This window comes from Falco cherrug, chromosome 4, assembly GCF_023634085.1.
Source record: "Falco cherrug isolate bFalChe1 chromosome 4, bFalChe1.pri, whole genome shotgun sequence".
Taxonomy (NCBI): Eukaryota; Metazoa; Chordata; class Aves; order Falconiformes; family Falconidae; genus Falco; species Falco cherrug.
Window position 1 is genome coordinate 47,367,769 of NC_073700.1, and position 27,517 is coordinate 47,395,285.

The following is a 27,517-nucleotide window of genomic DNA, read 5'->3' on the forward strand; positions in this document are numbered from 1 at the left end:
GTTCTTGCAGTGCCTGCCTGTGCAGGTTGGTATTTTAGGCATGTTTTTCTCCTTTAAGTATCTTCTAATCTTATCTGCCGTGCACGATGTTATCGCTGGGGCTTCACTAAAGGTAACTCTCACTAACGAGGACTGCAGCCAGATGAGATCAGGGTCCCTAGAGGAACAGGCAACACAGACAGACCCTCGGCTCAAGGCCTGAAAAGCTCTCAGCCATGCGAGCAGAGAGGCTCTCCCACCCCACAGGAACAAGCCAAAACTAGGTCATTTCTAAAGGCAGCAGCATATTATGCCCATCCTGTCTAGACATGTTAAACAGGAAAGTAAGAGCAGAGACTCTAATTGTTCGATTCTGAACTCGCAACCCTGATGACATGCAAGCGCAAGCTAATATAATGACCACTTCCAAGGCGTACTTTGGCTGAAAATGGATCAATATCGCTATAAATAGCGTAAGGCTGTTGCTGTCAAGCATTGCCACCGAGAAAAACTTCCTGGGAGTCAGCCAGGAGTTCAGGACCACTGCTGCAGCAGGGCAGTGGGACAGCCTGAGGAAATGGCACGCTTATCCCATTCAGCCATAAGCTTTTGTCCCATCTTATGGGACACAGCAGGGCAGCAAGGTGAGTTTTGCACGTGAAAATTATATTCCCTGCCCTCCCCAATTAATTATTGGTGGTGCTGTTGAAGCAATGCTAAAGAAATTATTTTGCTAAAAAGTAGTTCAAGCATCCTGCACAGTGCCACTGTTTAGGCAGGTTTTACAAGAGTTTTCCATGAGTTTTCCATAGAAACATCACTCAGAAACCTTCAGCCCTGAAGGTGACACCCGAGCACCACAGCTGCTACAACTGAGATTTTTCCCTAAAGAGATTCAAACCTTTTATTACAACCAGAAAATTATAACAAGGTGAAGTTTGGCACTAAACAGAGAGAAAACAAGTGATCCTGTTCTTACACAGAGAGAGGTTTATTTGCAAATTCTGGTCTTTGCAGAAAGGGATGCACCCTCCCCCCTAAATCCAAGTAATCTGCCGTGACTTAGATGCAGAGACCAGATCAAAAATAATCCTTGTACTTCCTTTTCCTAACAGCTAAAAACTTTTTCATCTAAAGGGTATTGGTAGTGGGTTGTTTCATCACCAATTTACGTTGGCAAATATAACTACACCTATAAAGTATTGATACATACTCTTTTCCTACTCAAAACCCACATTAAGAAAGTAACTGAGCAGCTCTCTAAACCACTGGTTTTCACCCTGGTAGACAGAAAACCTCCCAGGGTTTGCAGACTGCCTTCCTTGAGTCCTAGATTAAGTCAGAAAAGCTAGCCATTCTTCAGACAGCGCACACTGCTTTAAAATGGTGTGTACCCATTCAGACAGTTTACGCGGTCCACAGATTGATGTTAAAAAGAAACAAACCTCAGGAATGTGCATTACCACGAAATTCCGCGATACTGGTTGCACACTTGAGCCCACAGTTGCTACCGATCTAGGAACGATTAGCTTAAAATCAACACGTCCCCAAGAACAGATGAAGAACTACAGCAGTATTAACAGCGATGAGCAACAAGGATCTGAGGACAAACAAAAGGCTCATCAAATCCAGCAGCCACTGGCTGATGCCTGAGAAACCTGCCCAGGAAGACGCAAACACGCAGCAGGCCTTCCTTCAGGCACACATCCAAAAAAAGACATAACCCAAACCAGGAGTCTAGTCTAAAGAATGTGAACTACGAAGGTAACACAAAAACCCCCAAAATATCATTGACTTGGTTTATTTTGTACATCAGGTTTATAAGTAACTCCCATTAGGACAAAGATCTGCTGTGAAAGTGATCAGAGGAAAAGTACTAGACAGGCTGGTCAGTAAAATTAAATTCGTTCACAATCAAGCGGTCACAGCTGTTCATGGGAGAGAGGGGGACACCACAACCTGTTGCAGAATCTGTACTGGGCATTTCAAGTTCACCTCAAAGCAGGATCTCAGCGGACGGATGGCTCCAAAACATTCTATCCAGCAATAAATTTCCTACAATAAACACAAAGCAATCATTAAGCAGTGCTTCCTGCAAAGTGCTACAGCAGCCAACACTAACAGGCAGATTTCAAAAGCCTCCAGTATCCAGGCAAGAAGTTTCTGTGACAGAAGCTAGTACAGGCGCAGCAGAACGCAGGCATGCAGGCCCATAGTCTCTTTGGAAGAAATCACAGGCCACCAAAGAAACATCCTTTTTCTCTACGCCTCTTCCCAGATGATTTATGCACAATGACACAACAAAGCTCTTGCTTCAAAACACAGAACACAAGCTGTGCTCTCAGGAATGTATCCCTGATCCAACTTACTACTGGCTAAGACAATTTTTAAGTACAGAAAGCCCTTACTAGAGAATTTAATTGCCTCTACATAACTCAAAAGCTTTTCCACTGACTGGTCTGTAAACATCTACAGTCATTCCAGATGCTACAAGTGCAGCTGACTTTCACAAAAGGTTTCTTTCATCCTTTGGTTACACAAATGATCTGTGTGATATGTATTTTGAAAATGGGGAAGACACAGTAAATTGTTTAAACTGCAGCAAGTATCTCTGGAAAAAGAGACTTACAAAAGTACTAACAATTTGCTCTGTGACTTCCAGACACACTAATTTCCCTATAAAATCCCGTGTAGCTTGAAGGCGAGTATCTTACTTTATCAGCATTTAAATGTAACTGTTATTTTGACCAGAAAAAACAAGTATTGAAATGTATGCAGTTTCCTCCGGACCTTTTACCCATCAGCAGCCTTTAATGCAAAGCAAAAATCTTCCAAACTGCCTTCTATCTGTGGCAAGGAATAAAAAAGTTTTAAGCCTGCCTACCACACAGATACGCATTTAGAAGCCCAGCAAGGTATTGTCCAACAGCTGCTCTAGCTCTGTGGATGGTCAGTCTTATAGAAGATTCAGAACAGCACATTTCATATGCAATTAAAGAAGGGGGAAAAAAAACTGTGAGAAAGCCAATTTTCCAATTAATTTGTGGTACACAGCAACCAGCTCTGAACGTTCAACTTTTGATAACAGTTACAAAGAACAGAAAGGAGTCTGAATTTGCCTAGCAACAAAACTAGTCATGAGCTTGAAGCTGTTCTACCTAGGAACGGAAGGGAACAGAAGTAAACAGACCGGCCAAGTTCCAAATTACTGCAGAACACCTGATTTAACTTCAAGAACCTATTAAAGTTGTGAAAAATCCATTGCTTGCAAAATAATCACTTGAAAAACATATTCTTGCATCCTCCTGGTGCTCTGTAAGGCCAGATGAAAAAAAAACGACAAAACAAATCCCTAAAAAATGCCCTGAACAATCAAACTGAGCAGGTCTGGTTTGGACCAACAATAAGATTGTGCCCTGGCCAAAGAGGACACATTAATGTCATGCTACCGCTTAAGCAAAGAGATGCACAAACAAAACTTACCATTAGAGGGAAGCTTAGTCTTCAGTTTTAAACTTGCCACTGATGTAGGGAACATATTGAAGAACCAGCTTCCAGTCTGTGAACCATATTAAACCAGTACCAGCTACACCACCCCATGTAATGAGGGTGGGAGTCCTAAAAAGAGAGAGACACACACACGTGCAGGTAAACGACATTAATTCTCCACTGGGAAAGGTTGGGCAAGTGCTGAAGGAGGTACCGGGGAAAGTCATTGCCATCGAGAAAAATGCCCGGCAGATGTCTTGAATCTCACACAGAGAAAAGTATTAGTGCCCAGAGTGGTCAAGACACTTAACAGGAAGAGGCTAATATGCTTTTATTTAAAAGGGCATTGCCAAGGTAAGAAAAGACACTTATTTAACTATCCCACTGTGACAGCCCGTGTCCCCTCACTCGGCCTGCAGGCTGCCCTGGCCTGCCACACTCAAGCAGCCGGAGCACGGGGGAGGACCCCTGCGCCCCCCCCCCAGCCCGGGGCCAGCGGCCCTCACGGGGACCCGGGTGGGGGGCACCAGCCGCAGGGGGTGGCAAGGAGCTCGGGATGTCCCTTCAGTGCGCGGGGGGCTGGGGACAGGGCAGGGGGAGACGGACAGCTCCGGGGAGGGGGGGGGGGCTCGGAGACAACACGACAGCGCCGGGCGGGGGGGGGGGGGGGGGGGCGACACACGACACGACAGCAGCACCGGGCGGGGAAGTGGGGACGCGACGACACACACGACACAGCGCGGGCTGCAGGCCGCGGCCGGGGGAGGGGACGGGACAGCGCAGGCCGCAGCGGGGGGCGCAGCCCGGCCCGGGCCTCACCAGTTCTGCAGCAGCTGCACGTAGCGCGGCCCCACCAGCTTGCTCAGCATCCCGCCGCCCTCAAAGTCACCCCCGCTGCGCACGCGCGGCCGCGCTGCCGCGCCTCGAAGGACCCCGGGAGCTGGGCCGGGTGCCCGCGGCGCTGCCTGAGCCGGGCGGCGTTGCCATGGCAACGGCCCCGCCCGCGCCTCGGCCCGCAGGCGTGCGGCCCCGGCCGGAGCCGGGACAGGCTGTCCCCACGGTGGAGAGGGGACATGAACCTTCAGACGGGCTGTCTCCGTGCTGGAGGGGGGACAGGAACCCTCAGAGGGGCTGTCCCCATGGTGGTGGGGTGACAGGAGCCTTCAGACGGGCTGTCCCTACACTGAAGAGGGGACATGAACCTTCAGACAGGCTGTCCCCATGGTGGTGGGGGGACAGGAGCCCTCAGACAGGCTGTCCACATGGTGGAGGGGGGACAGGAGCCCAGAGGGTGGGACTGGCCCCGCATGGCACTGGGGCTGCCCCTCATCCCCCACGCTGAGCCCCCCAGTATCTCTGCAAACCCTCCCGGCTGCGGCCCAGCCTCTCCCAGCAGGGCCGGGGGTTTTGAGCCAGCTTTTTCAGCAGAGGGTCCTAAACCCACCACCAATCCCACAACATTCCCCAGGCCTCGCTCCGGGGCCACTCAGCCCCTCGTGAACCTCCAGAAAATCCCGGGGGACACGGGATCCTGCAGCGCTGGGCTGCCTGCGGCTGGGCTGCCACTGCCACCGAGGCGCAAGGGAGGGTGAATGATGAATGATGTATCACTTATCTATAGGATGATGTACTTACGTTTATCTGAAAGTTGGGAAACATCCAAGGGCCCTTCTTGCTAACATGAGGGATGTACTAATTGCTAAGTCCTTGGATTTGTCACCTTTAAAAAGGCTATCTGGTCCTAAGTTCCTGTTGTTTATACAACGTGGCAAAGACAAGGAATTAAATCATGGTCACTAGTTTAGTGAGCTATGTAAATGACTTCCTGGAATTGTAATGAATATGTAAATGAATTCATGGGAAATTAATGAATATGTATGAGTTGCTTGTATAAAGAGGGGACTGAAAAATCCCCTCGGGGTGCATGACTTTGGTGGAGCGATCCCCCATGCACCCAGCGCTGCCGAATAAAGATAACCTCCGCTCACTCGAATATTGCTAATTGATTCTTTAAATCAAGGCAGCGAAGGCGAAGAGGATGAGGGTCAGCCCAGACCAGGAGACACAGAATCGAAAGGACCCTCATTCCATGAACTCGGTGCAGCTCGGGAAGGGCAGTGCCCGGCCTCAGAGCTGCTCGCTGCCAAGAGAAGGGCAGCCAGGGTTTAGGGAGATTCAACTGGTGGCCAGAGCCACTGCCCAGTTATTGGACTGGTTTTCCAGCTCAGCCCTATGCTGACAAGTCCCAAGTTGCAGCAGCACAGGCAACAAAAGGGAGAAAGGAGGGATGCTCCCAGGCAGCATCTCCTCTTCAGAACCAGGGTCTCCCAGAGGATCCGCGAGGGCTCGGTGCTCCTGGATGCAGCTCTGGTTCCCCCCGAAAGTTTGTCTCTAACGCACTGAGCGAGCTGCTGGTGGAGGGCTAACCCAGCCACCACGAGGGCTGATGCTATGATGATTTGGGGGGGAATACCTGCCGATGAGGGGGGCAACACCTGCGCGGTGAAGCTTGGAGGCTGAGAGCAGGGAGAGCCTGGCCGGGCAGCACAGCGCAGCAGTGGTTTGAAGATGCTGTGGCCGAGGCTGAGCCCTCGGCAGAGGGTGATGGCGAGAGATCCCACATGATTCAGCCCCACAACAGTGGTGTGAAGATGCTGTGGCCGAGGCTGAGCCCTCGGCAGAAGGTGATGGAGAGAGACCCCACATGATTCAGCCCCACAGCAGTGGTTTGAAGATGCTGTGGCCAGGGCTGAGCCCTTGGCAGAAGGTGATGGAGATCCCACATGATTCATCCCCGCCATGGCAGAGCCTCCCCCCATGGATGAGTCTGGGAGGGTGAGCACCTACGAGGCTGGGCTGTCTCCTGGTACTGGATCCAGCCCCTTCTTGCAAGGTTTAAACCCTCGTCAATGCTCTGCCACGTTGTCTCCCGCATTACCAGTCTGTGCTGGGCTCCTGGTACAGGCTGGGTGAGTTTGACCCGATTTCCAAATTGCGCCCTGCCAGTACCACCCTCACTGGATGCTGCCCAAGCCGCCGTGCTGCAGCACCCCCTCCTTCCAGCCAGGCAGGGGCCGCACTCTCAACGCACATTTTTCCAGCAATAAAAATTAAGAAGAGATCCCTGCCACGTGTAACCCGGGCTAAAAGGCACCCTGCCCCACGAGAGCAGCACCCAGAGGCAGTAAAGGACCCCACTGAGCACAGCAGGGGTAAGTGCCCAAATCCCACGGTGATGGGCAGCGCGCTGGAGACCCTCACCAGAGGCCACGTGCAGGGGGGTCAGAAGCACTCGCAGTGCACGAGTTCATGGTTTTGGGTGGGCAAGACCTGTGCCCAGAGCACAGGAGCAGCGAGAGTGGACAGTGTCGGAAAACCTGTCTCGTCGTTGTTTTTTTTTTTTTTTTTTTTTTTAGTACAAGGTAAAACCTTTATTACAACTTTTCATTCATAGGTATACAACATCTGAAAAACAGATATGGGGAAAAAAAGTAATATTGTTATAAAATGTCACATTTATTGCTACATTACTGTTATATACAGGACAGTTCTCAAAATCTACTTTAAAAAAGTTAGGATTATTTAAAAATTCCAAATAATCCAGCCAGCTGTTTTGACACTTGTATAAAATTATTTAAAAAAATGAAAACAATTCATATCTTGAGGCACTCAGAAACACAATTTTATCCCCCAATTGTGATTCATTTCAAAGAACAACACATTTCCCCACCCCCAAATACTTTATTTTTTTAATGTTTTTTTTTTTGCTGGGTTAGGCATATATATATATATATTTACTATATATATAGTTCAAAACTATAATGTGTATCTGATTTAAGAACAAGGATTTCAGCCACTTAAGTACATCTGGATTTACAGGTAGGCAGCATAAACATCAAAAGCAAGGACCATTTTTTTAAAGGCCAAAAACCCAAACCCAAAAACAACCCAAAACTTTCTACGGGGTTAAAAATAAACTTCCGCAGGCATCTCCCATCTGCTCTCCCACCCCCCGCCCCGTCCTACAAAAATATATAGAAAGAGCAACCCAGTAACACTTTGTTTCCCCAACAAGCTGGAGCCCTCCATAAAAATGGGTCATTTCTGCAGACCACGAGGTCCAAGCATGTGGTTGGGGTCATCCCTGCTCCACTTCACCAGGTGCCTCTTTCTCCTCTCCCGACACATTAAGCACCGCCGGTTGGAGGGTGCACGGCTTCCCACAGCTACCTCCCTCCCCAAGAGGCCCCGTGTTACCAGGTTTCCTCAAAAAAGCTGGTGGGTTTCAAGTGATTTGGGAAGACGTGGCACCAGGAAGGGGGAATCGCGGCGTTCCCAGCTCGCTGCTGCAGGGAGCTCCACGGTCCCCCCGGGCACAGCCCAGGGATGTGGGGCTCTGGGATGCTCTTCAGCAAAGGACACCCCATTTTGAAGCACAAACTCCTCTGCACTCCCGTACTGGTGCCGGCAGCTGCGCTGTGCCAAGAAACGGGGCACAAATTTTATTCCGTGGTGGGTGCTTGGCTGGACCGGGGTGGGTATTGCAAGACCTGAGGAGCAAGAGGCGTACAAAAGCAAGAGGAATAGAAATACCAGCACAGAGGCCCATGGCAGGGCTGCCTCTTGCCCCTGAGGGTGGGATGCAGGATGGACGCAGAAGGTCCAGCAGAAAGGACACCTGCAGCCTGCACCCCCCTCCTGCCCAGAGCCCACCTCCACGCTCGGCTCACGCGGGAGTCCCGCAGGTAAAGGCACTGCAGCTGCTGGCTCCCCAGAGGGGGGGCATCACCCTGAAGATCATTGAACCTCTGCACCGAGCACCCTGTTCCCCCCCCGCCTGCCCCAAGGACAGCTGTGCCGCAGGACTGACCCGCAGTGTCCACCTCCCAAACCCTCCCACCTCCGGGCAGCTGGTGGCAAGGCTCTGCCCCAGCCACGAAGAAACCCACGGTGGTTGCATGAGAAGGAAAATGGCTCAGAGGTGCTGGAGAGACTGGGGAGCACAGGAGGAAGGGAAACACACCGTCAGGCTTGAGGCAGCTGAAGGAAGGGCAGCCAAGCCAAGCCTGAGGCTTAGGCATAAGCAAAACAGTCCACAGAACCCGGGAGCAACAAGGTGGGACACAGCATCTCCGTTCAGGGGTGCTGGGTGAGATGAAGGGTGCTGGCAGCGAGCCACCAAGCGTTGAGCAGAAGGCACAGGAGGGTGAAGGGTGCATGGAGGAGCCCTAGGACCAGGCCTTGCCTTCTCCAATTCAGTGCTCAGCTCCTGCAGCATGAGCTGGAAGGAGTGTTCCCACCATCTCAGCCCTCGTCCACCCCACCACCCGCCCAGCTCCAGGGCACAAGTCTTGAAATGCTTTCAGAGCTGCTAGAAATCAAGCTGGACCCTGAGAGCAGCAGGCAGTGGGAACTTGTCATGGGCAAGAGCACAGAGAATGGGATGGGATGGGATCTGGAGAGTCCCAGGGGAGAGGAGAGGGGGTTGCATAGGATTTAACAGGGTAAAGAACTTGTGCAAGCTTGTGATATGGAAAGCAGGTCTTGCTATTGCTGGTGTCGAGCAGGAACAGGGGAATCCAGCGGCCACAGCTGGCTCCAGGTTAGCCAGCGCTGCACCTCGGGGGCTGATGGCTTGCCCTGGCCCAACTCCAGTGCCAGCTTTGCCTCACCTCCCCATTCTCAGCTCTTTGCTCAAACCCCACACCAGGGGCTCGCTTTAACTGGAGCTGGCCCAGTCACCAGCACAGCACACAACAGGGCCGCAGGCACTGGAGCTGGCAGCCTCCCCATGGCACCAAAGCTCAGGGGTGCAGGGGACTGGGGGCTTCAGAAGCCTCCTGTCTCTCAAGGGCCTCCTGCCTGCCCACGGGGAGGATGCGCTGAAGCACGCTGCAAGCGTCCAGGGCCCAAAGGCTCTGCTGGCTTCACTGGGTACACGCATGAGACACAAAGGACCTTTGAGAGCGGCTTCTGCACTGAACCTGAAATTGTAGACTCCTGGGGAAATCCCAGCCTGCTTCTGCCCTTCCTGCTCAACTGCTACCAGGCAGAGAGTGCAAAACCTCTAGGAAACGGGCTCATCACCGACAGAGGGGCTAGGGGGGAAACCGGCTCGCTGAAGCCACAGCCGGGGAGGTTTCACATCGTGCTTCTGCACTTCGCTGCTGGAGACGGCAAAAACCCCAACTGCAAAGCATCCAGATCCCTGGCCCTGGCGCGACGGCGCACAGGGATGGGGCAGCAAGTCAACCCCACCATGGGGGGCTGGCAGGGACCTGCCCCCCAACAGCCAGATCAACTGCCCCGACGCCTGCAAACCGTCTGCCCAGCCACTGCTGCACCCCTTGCTCCCAGGCTGCCACTCAGCACAGGCAGGAGGGGCACAGACTGGGACCCTGATGTCCCAGGTCCTGTCCCTCCTGCCAGCACACCTCCAGAGGACACCAGCGCGAGCCGTACAAGCAGAGAGCCCGAGGAAATGTTGGCAAAGAGCTGGAGCTGAACTCAAGCCAGTAGGTCTGACTAGTGGGTCGCAGGCAGGGGAGCAACTGCCAAAGCAGGGGGTTAGCTGGAATTTTGCTCCCCAGGGGCGCTGGCAGCGGGAGCAGGCAGACTGCCACCGCCTCCCGACAATGCCGAGCGCGGCCGGTACGAGACCATAAAGGTGCAGTCTCTGGGAGGCTGCAGCTGTTTTGCTCTGGGGCAAAAGCAGGTGAAGAAGGGGGGGGGGGAAAAACCCGAACAAAAATCTGCAATTTTTACTGTTAATAAACTGGATTCCAGACACTCCCCAGCACCTGGTGGCATGCAGAGCTCTCGGGTAGGATGTGCAGGGAGACAGGGAGCAGCTCGGGAGGGGGGAAAGAGGAGGTCCCTTGCACCACAGACCCCAGTTCTGCTGTTTGACCACGATGCAGCTCAGCTACTGCAGCCTGGGAAAGGAGAAACAGGACAATGCACTCAGGGGAAGGCGGCCCCTCTGCCAATTCTCTCTCTGATGAAGGACCCTTTGTGGAGGCTCTGTGGCCCCCAGCGACGAGGGGCGCACAGCCCAGGAGGCCCCACGCATGCAAGGCTGAGAGAGGAAGCAGAAAGCTGAATGCCACCCCGCAGCACGTCACCCAGCCGCGACACCTCTCTTTGCAGAAGCACTGGTGCAAGGGACACAAGAGAAGCGGTTTGGAGAGAAAAGTGATCCTTAAGATTGCAGGGCTGAATGTCAGCAGAGCCGGGGGCTGGGGAGGGCGCAGACCCTGGCCCCCCCTGACCGTGACACCTGAAGAGGAGAGTTTCATTGCAACAGGCTGGTATTTCAGGGTGGTATTTTGGGACAGCACCTGACTGATCATTTTCAGAAAAGCCACTTTCCCTAGCAGGTTACAGGCACCACATTCACACTGCGCCAAACACACTGGGCAAGCCAAAGTTATTTTTTTCCTTGCTGCACTCCAAAATTGCTCCCTGTGCACCTGGAGAGCAGAGATGCCACCGAGGCACCCACAGCAAGCACGACAGCACCCAAAGCACCCTGTGGCATGGAGGCAGCTCCCGGGCACAGCACCACCAGCCCCTGACATCACACTTCCCTGCTGGAGGATCTAAGATCTCCTCCAAACCCTGGCACTGGGGCTTTAAGCTCAAGGACCTTCATCCAAGCCTCGCCACAGAAGTCAGCTGGTTTTGTTGTCGAGTAAACAGCACCTAAATCACCTCAATGCAGATGAAAAGCCCCATCTCTGTTGCAAAGCCTGGTGGCTTGGGGATGACGGGAAAGGCTGCATCTCATCAGGAGTCGCCCCTGGCCTGCAGAGCATCAGCCAGGACTCGGAAGGGATGAAGGAGTTCAGCAAAATTTTGAACAAATCATAAATCTTCTCAATTTTCCAATTTTGCTGACTTTCTGGACTTTTGTTGACTACAATCTCTTGTCTTTAAATCCAGTTGTACGACTGCTACTCAAATTCTTGTTGCAAAATGGAAGTGTTGGGGAAGCACTTTCAAATTTTTTTATACCATTTCAAGCTTGCCAGGGCTGGGACATTGCTCCATCCCTCCCTGGTCCTGGGGCAGCAGCACTGAGGCAGCAGAAAACCCCAAGCAGCGAGCGCCCTGCTGGGTCCAGCACCATCCTGCTGATGAAGCAGAAATGTTTGCGGGATGAAGCAGCCTCTTAAGGCTGCAGAGAGCAGCCGATGCGTCCCCAGTTCCTACCCCAGAGCATCAGTCGGGGCTGTCTGAGCATCTGGGCCCAGCTGGCAGGCTATGGAGGGGCACTGCCCCCCTCCCTGCGTGTTTTACCATCCCCGAAAACCAAACTCGCTCCAGCATCTGAAGCACGACCCAACCCAGCAGGATGCTTCAGGAAGACATGGCTTTTGCTGCAGGGGAGCTCCACAGGGGCAAGGCTGTCACACACGGTGGAAAACCTCATCCGTCTCACACTGCTCAGTGCTTAAGCAGGCAGAATAACCCAAGGGAGGGGAAGAGTGTCATAACCTGACGAGCTAATTAGGCTGAAATATGTCTGTTGACACAGGCAAGAAGAACACGTGTTCCTGGGCTGCAGGGACCACAGCCACTGACCTTTCCAAGCCTTTCTGGGGACAGAGCTGGAGCCTGCTGCGGTCTCAGGTCTCACCACACAGAAGCAATGGTGGGAGCGGTGGGCTGTGGGCAGGGAAAGCCAGAAGCACCCAAAAGCCTCAGAGCTACAGCTGGATGTTGCAGAGCCCCAGGGCAATGCCAGGGGCAGCAGGGAGAGATGGTCCCGTACAGCTCTGGCACTTGGAAGTGGCTCCTCTCTGAGATGCTACAGGGGCCGAGCCCACGGTACCCGGTGTAGGTGGGAGATGAGCGATGTCCTGAGCATTTCCCGCAGGCTTTGCTGGAGTACAAAGTATAGCTACAAGCACAGAGGAGCACCAGGAGGTTCTGCCGAAGCCTGAGGTTGCTAGGAAGTGCCACAGGACCTAATCCTGTTTGCCAGTCCTTCCCTTTCCCTGTGCCTAAACAACACAGCTTCCCCAGGAGCACAGGCCAGAGAAGCAGAGGGGGGAAATGGACCCTGCGGCTGGTGGTCCTGCCGTGCTCACCATCCCCACGTACCCCCAGGCCCGTACCTGTGCCCCACAAGCTATCCTGCCTGCCTGGGCTCTGCCAGGCAGCTCTGGGCAGCAGCCGGCCCCACATCGACAGCACCACTGACACCGCTGACATGGGATGTAACATCCCCTGTCCGCCGGCACAGCTCGGAAGAACCACAGACAAAATGTTTCGGAAGGGGAAGGAGAAGGAAGAAACAAGAATAAATTCCCAATGGACGCTTTTCTATTGCCAACTCCAGAATGGCTGCCGCAGCTCAGCACCACCAAGCACCTCTTTGTTTGATCCCACATCTCTGGGGCACCCTGCCTTGCGGTGGGGCTGCCAGGGGTCTTCCTCCCGCTGAGCACACTGGAGCGGTCTGGAGTGACTCTGGGAAGCCCTTGGAGCAAAGGGATCGTTGGCCCAGCTTGGCTGCTGGAGCATCTTCCACAGGATGGGCGCTCGCTGCTCCCCTCCTTTCCAGCACAGAGAGGGGAGCCCACGTTCAGGTGAGAGCGGCCACTCTGCGTCCCCACAGCATGCCAGGCAGCATGCCGAGCCCAGTTTGCCTCCAAGGACGCTTTGGAGATAGGACAGCGGGCGAAGGTGGCGTGCGACACCACCCCTCTCCCCAAGCCTGCAGCATCTTGCACTGCCGATGGTGGTGGCTCCAGTGCGGGGAGCAGCCGCGTCAAGACTGGGATCCTGCTGCCGGTGGCGGCTTGCTGAGGGCTGGAGCGAGCGCAGCAATGCCTCCCCTTCCCGCTGCCAGCATCTGCGGGTCCGTCTGCTGCAGGGGCAGGGGGCTTGGTGTCCTGCTGCTGCCTTTGCTTTGTCCGCCTCTGCCTCTTCCCACTCCTCCAGCTTTGTTCAGTTCCTCTTTGTTCAGTGCTGCCCTGACAGCGGCATTTGCTCTTGCGTGGGCAAGAGGTGCCTTCCTCCAGCCCCAGCTTTCCTCTTGCATCCGTGTGGCTTCGTTGCTTACCTTGGAAGCGCCCTAGTCCCTCGGTTCTCTTCCACCCCCCAAGGCCCACTCTCTCCCGGCAGTTCGTCCTCCCCATCACGATGCTCTGGGACAGCCGTGGGGCACCTCCTCTCCCAGGTGGGACCATGGCCTCCAGGATCCTCCGACAGTAAAGCAAATCTTGCAGAGACCCTCGATGGACCTCGGTCACCTCCCAGGGGGAGCGGGAGCACCGCTGAGGGATACTGCTGCTACTTGCTTTGCTGTTTAACTTCCTTTTCTCAAATCAGAAGCGGCCAAAGCAAAGAGATGGTGAATTCAGCACGAGTTTGTTTTTTTTATAATGGAAGGTACAAGCCAGGCAAGGAAGAACATCCCCTCGCTGTGGCTACATTCGCTTTTAGTGGCTTTCAGAGCCGAATCTGAGAATTCCTCTCTTTATATCCAGTCTCTCTTAATACAATTTTAATATTCTGGTTGATCCTAAAGATGCAACGTTAACTATAGAAACAGCAGCAGAAAAGCATGGGGTACAAGACATTTTTTTTATACAAAAAAAAATTCTTTTTGTTGCTTACAAAACATATGCAAAAGAAGCTAAAAAAAACCAAAAGGCATTGCTATTTGTTCTACATAAAAAATCTCATAACTAATGTTCTTTTTTTTTAAAAAAGAAATATCAAGCTTAGGCACAATTTTGCTGCTGGCTGCTTGTGAACAAGCCAAGAGAACACGCCACCCCCTCCTAACTGAGTGATATGTATTGACTGTTCTGCACTTTATACTTAAGGCAATTTTTTTTGTTTTCATTTTGTTTTTGACAAAGTGTTTTTTCCACCCCTTACGTCATGCCAGGATCCGTCCATGTGTGTCAGTATTAGCAGTACTAAAGTTTATGGTTCGAGAAGGTTGCAGGTCACACCGAGGGTTTTCTTCCTACAGATCTCCATATCCAGAGGAACAAGAAGATCTACAAATAAAAAAAACCAAAAGCCTGAAGTGAGAGAAACCCAAATGAGAATAAAACTTTGCTCCCTGCAAGGGTGGGGGGTGTCGCAAGCCCCAAGAAAGCCCCAAGGCTCGATGTGGCTGCAGCAGAGCCCAGACATGAGCTCGCTATTCTGCTGAGACAACAGCTTTGCCTTTTTTTTTTTCCAGGGCAGCCCCAGGCAGCCACCAGCACAGGGGATGTCAGGGGACCACAGCCCCTCCACGTGCCTGAGGGGGTCAGCCTCTGCCCCACCGCTGTGGGTCTGCTCAGTCCCTTGCTGACACCCCTGTCACAGCCCAACAGGCTCAGCTGCTCCTGGCCACGCACCATGTTCCCTTTCAAATGCAGACAGCCCAGCAGCACCTGCCACGGTTTTGCTGGGGGGTGGGGAATGTCACCTTCTGTCTCTCTTGGCATTTCTAGGACCTGCCCATTCCCTCCCATAGAGCCATCGGACAAAGGAGTTGCTGGTTTCCAGTAGCCAGCTGTGGCAGGGCTGGGAGGTGCAGAGCAGAGCTGAGCTGAGCTCACTCAGGATGGTGGGAGCACCGAAACCCTCCGTCCTGGCTACATGGCTGCACCTCTCCTGTGGGGCAGAGGCTCTGGATGTCCACGGATGAGCAAGTGACATGCGTGTGCAAGTCATTTACTTATAGTAAATTAAGAAGGACTTGGCTGGTGCTGAGCACATGGGGCTGAGCAGCCAAAGCAGAGCAGCGTGCGTTGGCAGCAGGCTGGAGCTGCAACAGGGTGCTGGGATCATGCGATGGGGGACGGTACCTTTACATGTGTCCAACAGGGTTGTGACCATCTCCTAGACCAGGATGTGAAGCTGAAAGTGTCATCTGGGGATCTCCTACTACTCCGGACACTTTCTCCTCTTCCCGACGCTTCAGGCAGGCTGCTTTAGGGTTCAGATTGCGCTCTATGCCAAAAACAGCAAGGGAGGGAAGGAAGCAACCTCAGTTTGGGCAACAGCATCGCGCATGGTAACAGCATCCCAAAGAGAGAGCGAGGACAGAGTCCCAGGACAGACACACGGGACCATGCGAGGAAACAACCTCAGTGCAAGCTGCTCCTTGCAGCGGCTGCAGTAACTTGGCTGGACCCCTGCTAGAGCAAAACCCCCTGCCCAGCTGAAACACCGTGCCAATTTAAACATGTGCTTGCTTACAGAAAACCCCCAAGTGCCTCAGCCAGCTCTCGGGGCCCAGGACTGAGTTTTCCAAAGCTGCTTAATGGGATCCAGGTGCCAAATTCCCCATTAAGCATGAGGGGAGACGGACAGAGCAGCCTCAAATCTACCCCAGGCCGGGGCTTTGGAAAGCTCAGCTTGCCACGTGGTGCAGCCGAGGGTGCTGCTGGCAATGCAAACACACAACCTCACGCCGAAAGCAGGAGTCACAACAGAGATGCACACGCACACAGAGATGTGGGGGGAAGAGAAAGGCCCCGAAATGCACCTGCCAGCTGGTACCATACCTCGTACTTGCTGCTCCAGGCCCAGAATGACCTGCACCGCTTGCTGTAGGATGATCAGTTTGGTCTGTGCTTTGTCCGTTTTTAAGTGCATCTGACACATGCGTCCCAGTTCTTTAAAGGCCTCGTTAATGTCCCGCACACGCACCCTTTCCCTGGCGTTATTGGCCATTCTCCTCTCCCGGTCCCTCAGATCTTTGTCCTCCAGTGACAAGGCCTCGTCTGTACTGCTGGGTTCATAGCACCACAGGGATTAGTCAGGGGGGGTGGTACCAAGGAGGGGGGCTATACGTTGCCGTGCTGGTAGTGCTTCTGGTGTCCACTGGAAACGGCTCAAACAGCCTCACTTTGCAAAGCCAATTGGTCTCAGGTGCTTTCTGGAGCAGCCCAGGCTCTCTGGGCTGCGTGTTGCCTCTGCGAGCCACGTGAAGGTGCTGCCAGTACGGGGCCAGGCGGCCACGGGGCCAGAGGGTGCTGCCGGGGGTGAGGGTGGGCAGTGGATGCAGGATCGACACCGACACCTTCTCCCCTCTGCAAAACTTTGCCTTCCTGTTCATTTTTGCTTTGAAACTATAAGTTCCGGGGGTGGTCTCAGCCAAAAACATCGGGTTCATCCCCCAAGGGAAGACTTTTTGACAGAAAGCAAATCCCTCTTTGTAAGATTTCCTTCAAAAATCCCATCTGCAGCAAAATCCTCCCAAGGAAGGCACCTGGGGCAGCCGTGCGAGGCGGCCTGGCCTGGCACCCTCTTACGGGTTGGGGGGCAGCACCAGGGGCAGGAACCAAGTGCCCTGGCTGCTGCTGAGGGTCAGTCTCAGATGCACAGACACTGAATCCAGGTCTTTCACCACAGCTAAAATCACCCTGGAAGGGGGCGATTTTCTTTTCCAGGCACGGCCAGGAGCTTTGGGAGAGCCCCCACCACTGGCAGCACCCCAGGGGTGTCCAAAACACGCAGTGACAAGGGCAGAAGGCAGAGTCGTGCTGGCAGCATCTTAAACCATGGCCTCACCTGCAGCCCATCTCCTCCAAACCCCAATTTACTGTACAGACGACCTTCTCCCCCAGAGCAAAAATTCTTGCAGGAAAGACACCTATCTGAGGAGGGTCCTTGGGTGAGACCTGGAACTGGGACAGACTGGCCTTTGGCTCCAGGGGAGCCCTACGGGGATAAGCCTTCAGCGAAGAGGGGCCGCAGCATCAGAGCCTTCCTGGGTGTGCCGGGGGGGCTGGAGAGCCTCCAGGCGGTGCCCGATTGCGTGGAGCAAAGCAAGGGCTCCCCAGGCAAGCATGTGCCTGTGCTCACTGCCCCTGCCTGCCTCCTCTCCTTGCTACCTTGTCCCTGCCCGTGTCCCCTCCTCACTGCCTTGGTGCCCCGACCGGCACCGCTACTTTCTCTCCAGCGCGCCCAGGGTGGCCAGGGGGAGCGGAGCCACCAGCCACCCCAGCACCTGAGCCTGCCCTGCTCGTTCCTCCGAACACAGGCTGGCGGCTCCCCGCAGTGCAGACACAGCTCCAGCAGCGCTTTGCACGCCACAGCGGGGCAGGATGGAGCCGTCTCCCTGCCACCACCAACTGCTGCTGGTGGTCTGCGCTGCCGTGCGGGGTCCTCTGGGTTACAGGGACGTGCGGTGCCTTGGCTGGCTTGTGCCCTGCTCAAAGGGGGCACTGACCCCCACAACACCCCTCAATCTTCACCTGTCCCTTCACACCCCATTAGCCGCTGATGGCAGCAGGAGGATCCTGGCAGCCCATGGCACACGGGGACCGATGACCCCCTCCCACAGCAGCCCTGCAGGAGGGGACGTGGGGGTCGGCTTCTCTCCTGCAAAGCAGCCCAAAGGCCAAAACCACCAGAGAAGGGGCACCCTATCTGCCTGCTGCCGGCAGCACGTGGGGCTCGGCTCGCTTCCCCGACTGTGTCCAAGAAGGGTTTAAAAAGGGACAAGCGTGGGAGACCAAAGTGAACACGGTGCCAACTCTGTCTAGCCCCTGCCCCCCCGCCGCCCCTCGGCTCCTGCCTCGATCCGCAAGCAGCAAGTACAAGGTAGAGAGTGGGACCACCGAGAGGTCACGGCTGGGGACTGTCTGTAGGAGATCGGAAAGAACAGAACCAAAAAATAAAAACTCAAAAAAAAAAAAAAGGAAAGGGAAATTAAAAAAGAGACAGGAAAAAATATACATGTTATGAAAGGCAAAAAATTACAAACTGAAGAGAGGCACAAAGGACTCCAACATCAATGCAACAGCAGAGGCCAGCAGAGAGAAGCACAGCCAGGCACAAACCACCGATGCGTGTTACAACAGCCTCTGCAGAGAGAAAGGGGGTTAACCTGCCACGGCACCCCAGCAGCAGCGGGCCAGGAGCGGGAGCATGCACTGCGGGATGCAGGAACAAAGCAGCAAAGTCCTCCAGAGCAGGAAGCCAAGGCCTCCGCTTCCCCTCCCGCTGGGACGCAGCACCCAGGACAAGCACCAGTGGCAGAGATGGGCACACGCGCCGGGGAAGGGAGCGAGCATGCCCCGGCCGGGGGGAGACCCTGCGTGCGCACGCCTGCAGCTCCGGGCTCTGCTAGCGATGGGCAGCGCTCCCAGCTTGCACCGGAGCCCTGGCTGTACAGGCAGCAAGGGCTGCTCAACCCTGGGCTCAGCGTCTCCGTCCCCTGCCCCTCGCACGGCTCCAGCGATCCCCAGGGGTCTGCCGGGTGCCCACCAACCTAGGGTGCAGCGGTGGGGACAGGAGCGCAGAGCGGGCAGGGAGGACAGGGCGTCACTCACTGCTGCTGCAGCTGCAGGCAGAGATGGGCTCTGTGCTTGGAGCAGCCCTCGGAGAGACGTCAGATCTGGGCCCCTCTGGCAGATTTGCTGGGTTTGGGGTTTGAACTGCCGCCCCCCCCTCCCCGCCGCCCCCCTCATTCTGTTGGCCAAGCAGCTGAGCAAAATGCCTGGCTGCAGGAAAGCAAGGACGGCGCAGGTGCCCCCTCTGGGACCAGCATGCAGCACGCAGAGTGGCAGTGGGGAACAAAGAACAGCAGGGATGCAAAAAAGGGGGGGACGGGGGAGGATGGGGGGGGGGGGAACGGGGGAGAAAGAAAAAAAAAAGGAGAGAAAAAAAAAAAAAAAAGACATCAACAGCCTTGGGAACTCAAGGACACAGGGGAGACAGACAGTGCGAGGCACCACAGCACGTCACAGGAGACAGACAGACAGACAGCCCCGTGCCGATCAGATACGTAAAATATCACCACTCCGGGACCCTCACTGACCTCTAACTTGTTGCTCCAGGTTCAGTATGACTGATACGGCCTGGTGTAGGATTAGCAGTTTGGTCTGCGGTTTTTCGCTGTTTAGGTGGAGTTGGCACATGCGTCCGAGCTCTTTAAAGGCCTCGTTGATGTCACGGACCCGCAGGCGCTCACGGGCATTATTGGCGACCCTCCTTTCTCTCTCTCTCTCGGCTTTTTGCTCTGGGGGAAGAAGATCGTCCTCCTCATCCTCATCTTGACTAATGGTTTAAAATAAGAACGAGACAGGGACATTCCTCGCGTGCACTCTCAGCACTGGTCAACTCACAGAAAAGAAACACATGTTGAGGCACCGAGATGCCAAGCCCCGTGCAAGCCGGGGCGCTGCACCCTGCGTGCTCCCACCAGGACATGCTGGCCCAGTGCCCCACACTCAGACACGGGGACACGCAGTGACTTTGGAGAGAAGCAGTTAAGGCCCTTCTTCTGCCTCTTTGCAAACAGCAAGGATAGAAACCACAACAATGTGATTAAGGCCTGAGCTTGTTGCCAGGAGGTTGCAGGGTGGCCTGGAGAAGGTGAGGGGGCCAACACCGGTGTCCCAAGCTGGCGTTTTGGGAAGACCACCAGGGTAGGAGGTGGCTGCGGTCTGGCAGGAGTGGAGCTGGCGCTGCCCCTCCGGGCAGCATCACCCTGGTGAGGTCTCCGAGCCGATGGCGAGGTTGCAGACAAGCCCACACGCTGGAAGGACTCTACCTGATCCACTGCCACAGATCTGGTTGGATGTGACAGAGGATACAGCAGCCTGAAGCAGACCGCGGAGATGACCTGGAGCAGGGAGGAGGTCAAAGCCTTCCCCACCCCTGGCTGAGGGAAGCTGAGCGTTCGGTCCGTCCCTCCCATGCACAGCCACAAGCAACGCCCTGAGTGACCACGCAGGGGGGTGCAGTTTGTGCAGGTCAGGCGCAAGCCCTCTGCTTTACCAGCGCCTGGTGGGTCACCATGGCTGTACCCCAGCCCAAACGCCCCCAGCCTGGTAACAGAGTAAGTGAAGGGAGAGACCTGTTCAAAGAGCACCTTGTTCTGTTCCGGGAGGGTTTCAGCTCCTTCTTCTCCTCTTCCGAGTTATCTGCTACTGATGTGTTCTCTTCATCCTCCTTCTCTTCCCTCTTTATTTCGCTGGTTCCTGTGGAGACGCTGCTTCGTCCCAGACCCCCTGACAAGCCTGCTGAGGAAGCAGAGCCAGACGATGGTTGGAGGGGCCAAACCCACACGGAAGGCTCGGGGTTCCCCAGGCCCTGCTCCTGCTGTGCTGCACTGCCAGTGTGTGGCCACCCTGACTCATCCTGCATCGCCTGTCTGCAGCCAGAGGAGCTGGAGGGATGCTGCCTCTGCCCTGCCACCACTCCCTGTTCTTCCCCACGCCTCCCAGGCCCTCCAGAATGACAACTCAACCTCCCCCAGCAGAGCAGGGCCCAGGGGCTCTGTGCACCCACAGCTGGCAGGAGGGACAGGAACATGTAGCTCAAACCTCTGGAAAAAGCTCAAGGTAGAAAGTGCCCTGCAGGTGCTGCAAGGAAGCCCTGACCTTGCAAGAGCACCCATCTCCCCCCAGGGCTGGACCTAACGGTGCCCTGCATCACCCCCGCAGCAGGCGAGCCCCAACCGCGCATGCGTGCAGAGCTGCCTTACCGCTGTACGTGTCTTGCTGCCTGTTGAGGTCAGGGAGCGAGCTGGGCTGTGACGGAAGCGCGACGTGGTTGTGGAGCATGCTGGGGTTGCTGGACAACCCATCTTCGGGGTGACCTCCTCCCACCTACAGCAGAACAAGCAAAGCAAGCCTTGAGGGGGTGGGAGTGTCACGGCCGGTGGGCACAGGCATGGTCACCCCGAGCACAGGGGCAGGACTCAGCAGACCAGGCTGAGGTGGCACCGCGTGTCCCCTCGCACACTCCCACCACCCGGAGCGTGGACATGCCGGAGGGAAGAGCCAACCTGCTCCAGCACCAGCTCTCCCCCGGGGCCACGGCGGGGGCACTGCAGAAAGCAGCTCCGTGCCCCGCACATCAGCTGGACCAAACAGAAAGCCCCCATCAGTGCTGTCTCCCCCCACCATGGAAAAGCCTCTCTCTGCCTGGACATGAGGCTGGCACACTGGAGAGGACACCCTGCCTGGGCTGCACATATCCCATCTCCATCAAGCACCAAGGTTTCTGCCACTTCCCCAGTGCCACCAGAGCAAGGGACATCCCAGTAGCGTGACCTTCGCTCCGAAGGGCCTGGATGAAAAGGGGGAGCATCAGGCAGTCCCTCTGAGCCCACCCCCCCCGGCTGCACTACGCTGGCCAGGGACCAGCAGGATGGAGCCAGCCCTGCCGCAAACACTCCTGTTTCTGCATGCAGACGGCAGCAGTTTGCAACAGAGGACACGGGTAATTCATCGCTTAGTAGCAGAGTCTGGGGAGTTTGGAAAGGAAGCACATCTGGTTCTCTAGGGAGACTAGAGACCAGTTACTGTTTGTTGCAGCAGGCAACCAGCTCTGCCAAAAATGCGCTTCTGTGGTCATCAGCCTCTGGACAAGAGGGGTACTGTGGTGGCCCAGCACGGGAACCCAGCATCCACGTGCTCAGGGCACCCAGGACCTGACCTGCCACGCTCCCTGGAGCCTGAATGAGCCCCCACATATCAGCACCCCCCAAATGCACGGAAGGATGCGGTGCCTGCCCGAACAGTTCAGAGCAGAGAAGTCCTGGCGATACCTGGTGCTCTATACCCGCAGTCCTGCCCTGCGCCAGATCCCTCTCCTCCTTCTCCCTGTATCCCCCAGGGATGGCTTGAAGCTGTCCTGAGGGATTTCCATACACGTTGCAGGGAAAGAAGAGCTTTCACCACCTTTGCCTGTCCTGAGAAGGGGCATGAATGAACTGCACGTGGGCTTGTGCCTTAGAGCCACCACTGCGCTGAGTGCGGATTCAACCCTCCCTGCACGAACGTGGCAAGCCACTGCACCTCTGGGCACGTCACCTGCTCAAAGCTGTCACAGCTGACCCAAGCTGGTCCACACCGAGCTATTCTCACACCAAGGGCAACATCGTCAGATGCCAGGGCACCCCATGACATCTGTCCCTGGCATGTCCCTGCCAGCTGCCACGAGGCCTCCGCACTTACCAGACTCGGGTGCCTGTTCCCCAGGGACATGACCGAGGCGGGGAAGGCCTGGCCCAGGCTGCCCACGGTGGCACTGTGGGCTGGTGCCGAGCCCAGGAGCCCATGCATGTCCCCATGGTTGCTCGGCATGGCGGCTGTCTGGCCCACGGCGTGATTCCTCAGCACATGGATGGCTTCGTCCAACCTGTCTTCCATTTTGTTTTGCTTGAAGGACAGGACAGAGAAACAGGTCTGCGTTAACGCCTGTAAAGCCGGCGCCTGCTGCAGCTCTCTGCACCACGGAACGGCCGGGGGCAATCGTGTGCTCAGCTATTGCGAGGCAGTGCTGTCCCCCAAAGGCACAAGGGGTCACACAAGTGGAACTGCCCAGCACAGGGAGGCAGAACCCAGCCACAAATCTGTTCGGCTGGGCCAGACGTGACGTACACGGGCCATACACAGGGGGTGGGTGCAGGGCAGCGAAGCTCCATCGAGGCTCAGGGAAGCAGAGCCCAACTCGCTCAGCTGCTTCTAACCATGTCCATCTATTGACCGGCCACCCTCCTTCAGGCCCCAGATGTTTAGGGGAGAGGAATGTACCCCAAAGTCCTTTACTGCCAGGTGCACAAGGGACGGAAGAGCAAAGAAGTCTTGCAGCATCACTTACTAAAGTGTGGAGGCTCCCTTCATAGCTGGGAGATAAGGCACCCTGTCCGCTCGCTCGCGACCACTGGGATGTGCCTGCAAACAAACGGGAAAGCTTGGGACCAGGCTTGGCTGCCGCTAGATGGGGCTGGAAGCTGGGCCACCAAGCTGGGCACAGGCCACCACGGCACCGCACGGCGCAACGGGCTGGCCTTTGCTCTGCCTCAGCAGGAAACTGAGCTCAGGTCCTCAGACCTCAAGAGGTTTCTAAATTTCTGTCACCCCCGGGAGCGGGCAGCCAGCACACACGCTGTGCTTGCTCCCACCCCAGGGGAGCAGCGGGCTGGGGGGTGCAAAGTGCTCCGCACCCCGGGCACCGAGGACCTTTGGTGCCAGCTGTGCTGGGCAGAAAGGAGACCTCTCCTGCTGGATGGCAGCAGAGCTTTCTAGGGGTGCTGAAAATGGTTTTTAACTAGTTGGCTGCTTCACAGTTCCCACCGTGCTCCTTCCATGGGAGACAAAACCAGGGACAAGCCCCCCCAGCCTCCCTGGGACGGGACACTCGTGGACAGGGTCCATCTGAACAGCTCTGAATGGGGGCAAAGCTACAACCGACTACAGCAAAGGGACGCACAGTTTCACAGGAGACGTTTAAGTCAAGTTCTACAAGTTTGCTTGTCCTTACCCTTCACTCTCCTGCTTTTAAAAATAAACCGGATTTGGCAAGATTGCCAAAAGTGTCTTTAATGAGGGTCTGGGGCTGACCTGGGATGTACGCTGCCTTGGACCCCCCCAAAGGCAAACCTGACATCCCCCTTTACATAAAGAGCAACGTTTTTTACCTACCTGCAAGGCCCTGAGGGGAGCCGACCGGTGTAGAGGGGTTTGACGAGAAGTTATTGCTAGAGTGATCGGGGGAATAAATCTGGAGCGAGAGAAGCAAGGCATGGTCAGCAGCGCCCACCCCTGCGATGGCTCTCCCCCTCCCCAGCAGCATCGCCGAGCCCAGGTGCAGTGAGGACCACACGATGGGACCACAGGACCCTTCCTAGATCCACAGCAGCTCCCAGCCCACCAGTCCCCCCACAGCTCCCCCATTAATGCTGGGGTCTCTCTCTGTCCCCACTGCTGCCACCCCTGCAGCTACAGCCTTTGTTCTTAAGGTCCCACCTTGGAAGGAAGCAAGAGCTCCAAAAAATTGCTGCAGGGTATAGTGCTGGCGAAGCAAAGGTCCCTGCACTGAATGGGACAGAGGCAACTTCAAGTTCTGATAGCCCCGTGGGACCAGTGCCTTCCAGTCTGAACTAGCACATGCAGGGCCGGGACTACTGGGACCTGCAAGTCCTGCTACGAGGGCTGCATCTTGCGAGATGAGTAGCAGGGTCCATGGCATGGGTCTGTGGGGCCACCATAATTTCCCCAGCTGCCCAAAGGTGCTTTTGCACAGCGCCAGGACACAGGGTGGCAGCGCACACAGCAGGGAAAACCCTCCCTCCTCAGAGGCTGCTGTGGTTTTGGGGTGAATTCACCCAAACTTCTCAATATGTCCATCTTCCCTGCTGCCTAGGGGGTCCCTGTTACAGAGGGGAGGTCCAACACTGCAACAGGACAGGGATCAGCGTCAAGGATCGGCAGAAACACTTACTGAAGCTAGTGCCTTCCCGAGCGCATCTCCTGAGCTCCCAGCTGTGGTTCCTCTGTTACCTGCCGAGAGAGGACAAAGACATCACTGCCAGGGTGCCAGAAACCCAGCAGGACAAGGCACTCATAACAAGCCCTTCTCCGGGGTCACCTGCTCTGAGACTGAAATTTCTTGCTCTTACTGCTTTGCTTGAAAATTAAACGGATGCCCAGCTCAGAGCAGCCTAGATGAGGGCACCCACGGGGCTGCAGGAACGTCTTTATAAGACACTGGGTCAAAACTGCCATACCATCAACAGCGATCAGGTATCTCTGCTGCAGCACAGCCCATTTTCACAGGGCATCTTAAGCCCCTACAATGCCCAACTTGCTTCCCCTCCTCTAAACAAGGGGTTTTCTATGAATCAAGGTCAAGATCCTCATTTCCTGGGGAACACGAATCCATTTCAATAACAGGTTTTGTAACAGGTTCAGCAGGGTTAGAGATTAAAGCACTCGGGGGTTTAACATGGTATCCAAATGCAGCACAAGCATTCCTGTTCCGGTTTTAGCCAAACAGCTTCACACATACCCCCGCCTTCCCGCAACGCAGGTGCAAATTGTTCCCGCAACTCATTCAAGCCACAGCACCTCCCGGAGATAATGTCACAGCTCCTGGTCTCCTCCCAGATCCACCCAGCGAGGTGTAAACCCTCAAGCCAGCACCCTGTCTCCTACAGCCTGCCCAGCTGTCCGGCAGCAATAACCTCGCCGTGCCTCTTCCCCACGCAGTCACCCCATGCACGGGCGACACGCAAGGGATAAATAGTGCCTGGTACGTCAGACACAGGCATCACAGGCTCGGGCAGCTGAGGTTTGCATTTTCCAGTTAAGGCTCTGCAAGGCAGCAGAGCGAGGGGGGTCACGCTGGGGACCACCACGCGCCCGGGGGCCGTACGTACCCATCATGCTGTCCGTGCCACTGATCGGGGGCGTATGACTGGAGACACCGTACGGCGTGGAGGCAGAGGAAAAGCCAGACACAGAGGGGAGTCCGCCGTTAACCTCTCCTGAATGAAGCTGGTAGTTCTGGCAGAGAGGGGGAGAGGGGTGAGAAGTGCCCTCGAAAGGCTGCCAGGCTTCGGCATCTGGCCAGGACCCAGGTCCTCCCTGTCGGCAGCCGCCCTGAGCCGACAGCTCCGGGACGAGGTGACAACACTGCCACTGGCCAGCCAAGCGGAGCCCCCCAGCCCGCCCGCGGGGCAGCGCGGGGACGCGTTACCATGCGTTCGTGCTGATGTAAACTGTTGAAGCCGCTGGACTGTGGGAGCGGGGAGGAGGAGCTGCCCAGCATGGCACCGTAACTCGACTGGCTCATGGCACCCGGTGAACTCCACAGGTCTGGCGAGTTATGGAGCCCGTCTGGAAGGAAAAGCAGAGCTGAGCAGGGCAGAGGCAGCAGCCCGCACAGGGACAAGTCCACCCAGGCTGAGAAGCCACGTCTGTCCCCACCACATCCCGCCTATGCCAAGCATCACCCACCGAGCAGATCGGAGCCATTTTGGGGCTGCTTTGTGTCTCAAACACTCCTGCCCCAAGCTCCCTGCATCTCAAGTGCTGTGCAATTCTTCCTGCTGTTTGCAATGGGCCAGGCAGCCCCTGCTCTGAGCAGCCCGCAGGACACCGGGGCTGGTAACAACTCACCTGCCATATAAAAGGCTCCGGGATACACAGTGCTGGGAGGTTTCGAGGGAGTATATCCAGCTGGATCCCTGCTGTAGTCATCACCTGAGTTGGATGGATACACCTGTGGGGCACGGAAGAGGTTGAAGAGAAGTGCTCGGCCGCTCCACGGCCCCACATCCTCCCCATGGGCCACCCCGCTCCACGCTGCTTCGCTTTCATTCATTATAGCAGATGACAGAGTCCCACAGCAAAGCCGAGGCGGGGGGGGCAAGGACACCAAAGCAGCTCAGCCAAAGTCACGGCAGCAGCACAGGGGACGGGGCCATGGTGCAGACACAGCCCGTCTGCCTTCCCGGAACCGCGCGGATCCCCGCAGCCCCCTCCGGCAGAAGACGCACCGCAGTGCCAGCAGAAGTTTCAACTCTCTGCTCTAGTTCCTTTTTCTGCGGTTGTAACTTTTTATGGGTAACCACAAAAGCCATCGTTTCTCTGTGCTATAACCCCGCACCCAAGGAAGGTGCCGACGGGGACCAGCTAGGCTTCGGGACCTGCTCACCCCCACACCGGCCCTGCTGCATGCACCGTGACGGCAGCAGCTGCCTCTGCTCAAACCCTTCACCGAAATCAGCCCGTCCTGCTTGAGGGGAAACTGAGGCACGGGGGAAGCTGAGGGCTGAGCAGGTTCCTCAGAGGGGATGTCACATGGGAAGGGATGGCTCTCAGACAGCTTCTGACCGGATTTCTCCAGCTATGTTATTTAATTAATTCAGCTATGTTATTTAACAGCATATCGAGCAAAATAAAAGCTTTTTTTTTTCTTCTAAATTAACCAAACCCATCCTAGAAAGCCCTTACCGAAAACCATCTTCTGCCAGTGCAAAAACACTTTTTTTTTTTTTAAACTCAGAAATTCAATACACAAAGAAACTGAAATGCCACTCAAAATTACGTGAGAACTTTTGTTACAGCTTATTTTCATACCCATTGATTCATTCTGAAACCACTAATCGTGTTTTTTTAAGTAGACACGAAAGCAGAGGAGGGTGCAGGGGCCAGCCGGGCATGCTCTGCCAGCTCTGCCTGGAAGACACAGCTCTCTTTGGAAAGGAAACCTGCCCCCAGTTTCTCTTTCCCCACACCCAGCCAGCTTCTTCTGACCACTTGTCCTCACCTAGCAAGAAGGG

General features: G+C 55.5%; 3 protein-coding genes across 19 annotated transcripts in view; all 3 read right to left on the bottom strand.

Annotated features, from left to right (window-relative positions):
- Positions 1-1,764: 1,764 nt before the first annotated feature.
- On the bottom strand, positions 1,765-4,391 carry LOC129736048 (cytochrome b-c1 complex subunit 10). The gene is made up of 3 exons (XM_055710017.1): positions 4,288-4,391; positions 3,463-3,597; positions 1,765-2,034 (listed from the first exon to the last, which is right to left on the bottom strand). The coding sequence occupies exons 1-2, from the start codon at positions 4,335-4,337 to the stop codon at positions 3,477-3,479; spliced, it is 171 nt and encodes a 56-aa protein (XP_055565992.1). The 5' UTR covers positions 4,338-4,391; the 3' UTR covers positions 1,765-2,034; positions 3,463-3,476.
- A 2,572-nt stretch (positions 4,392-6,963) lies between these two features.
- On the bottom strand, positions 6,964-13,667 carry LOC114014485 (uncharacterized). The gene has a single exon (XM_027798309.2). It carries the CDS (start codon positions 13,665-13,667, stop codon positions 12,477-12,479), a length of 1,191 nt encoding a protein of 396 aa, XP_027654110.2. The 3' UTR covers positions 6,964-12,476.
- TCF3 (transcription factor 3) overlaps positions 6,964-27,517 on the bottom strand; it is an 80,160-nt gene continuing 59,606 nt past the window's right edge. For 2 of the 17 annotated variants that reach the window (XM_055707335.1, XM_055707322.1), the window contains exons 9-20: positions 26,352-26,454; positions 25,930-26,069; positions 25,610-25,736; positions 24,673-24,731; positions 23,874-23,952; positions 23,050-23,123; positions 22,404-22,607; positions 20,927-21,050; positions 20,297-20,459; positions 19,256-19,494; positions 15,291-15,435; positions 6,964-14,489 (exon numbers count right to left, since the gene is read on the bottom strand). In XM_055707335.1, coding sequence (XP_055563310.1) covers positions 15,293-15,435; positions 19,256-19,494; positions 20,297-20,459; positions 20,927-21,050; positions 22,404-22,607; positions 23,050-23,123; positions 23,874-23,952; positions 24,673-24,731; positions 25,610-25,736; positions 25,930-26,069; positions 26,352-26,454 — 1,455 coding nt within the window. In that variant the 3' untranslated portion in view covers positions 6,964-14,489; positions 15,291-15,292. Of the gene's footprint in view, positions 14,490-15,290; positions 15,436-15,992; positions 16,220-19,255; positions 19,495-20,296; positions 20,463-20,926; positions 21,051-22,403; positions 22,608-23,049; positions 23,124-23,873; positions 23,953-24,672; positions 24,732-25,609; positions 25,737-25,929; positions 26,070-26,351; positions 26,455-27,517 lie in introns of those variants that run through there. The other 15 variants (XM_055707323.1, XM_055707321.1, XM_055707336.1 and 12 more) reach the window with 12 other exon arrangements.

What these genes read in the sequence shown, in the direction of transcription:
- LOC129736048 (XM_055710017.1), bottom strand. Translation starts at nt 4,337, where the DNA reads ATGCTGAGCAAGCTGGTGGGGCCGCGCTACGTGCAGCTGCTGCAGAAC. An exon ending in GTGCAGCTGCTGCAGAACTG is followed by an intron (nt 3,598 to 4,287) that starts GTGAGGCCCGGG and finishes CTCTCTTTTTAG; the next exon opens with GACTCCCACCCTCATTACAT.
- LOC114014485 (XM_027798309.2), bottom strand. Translation starts at nt 13,667, where the DNA reads ATGGTCCCACCTGGGAGAGGAGGTGCCCCACGGCTGTCCCAGAGCATC.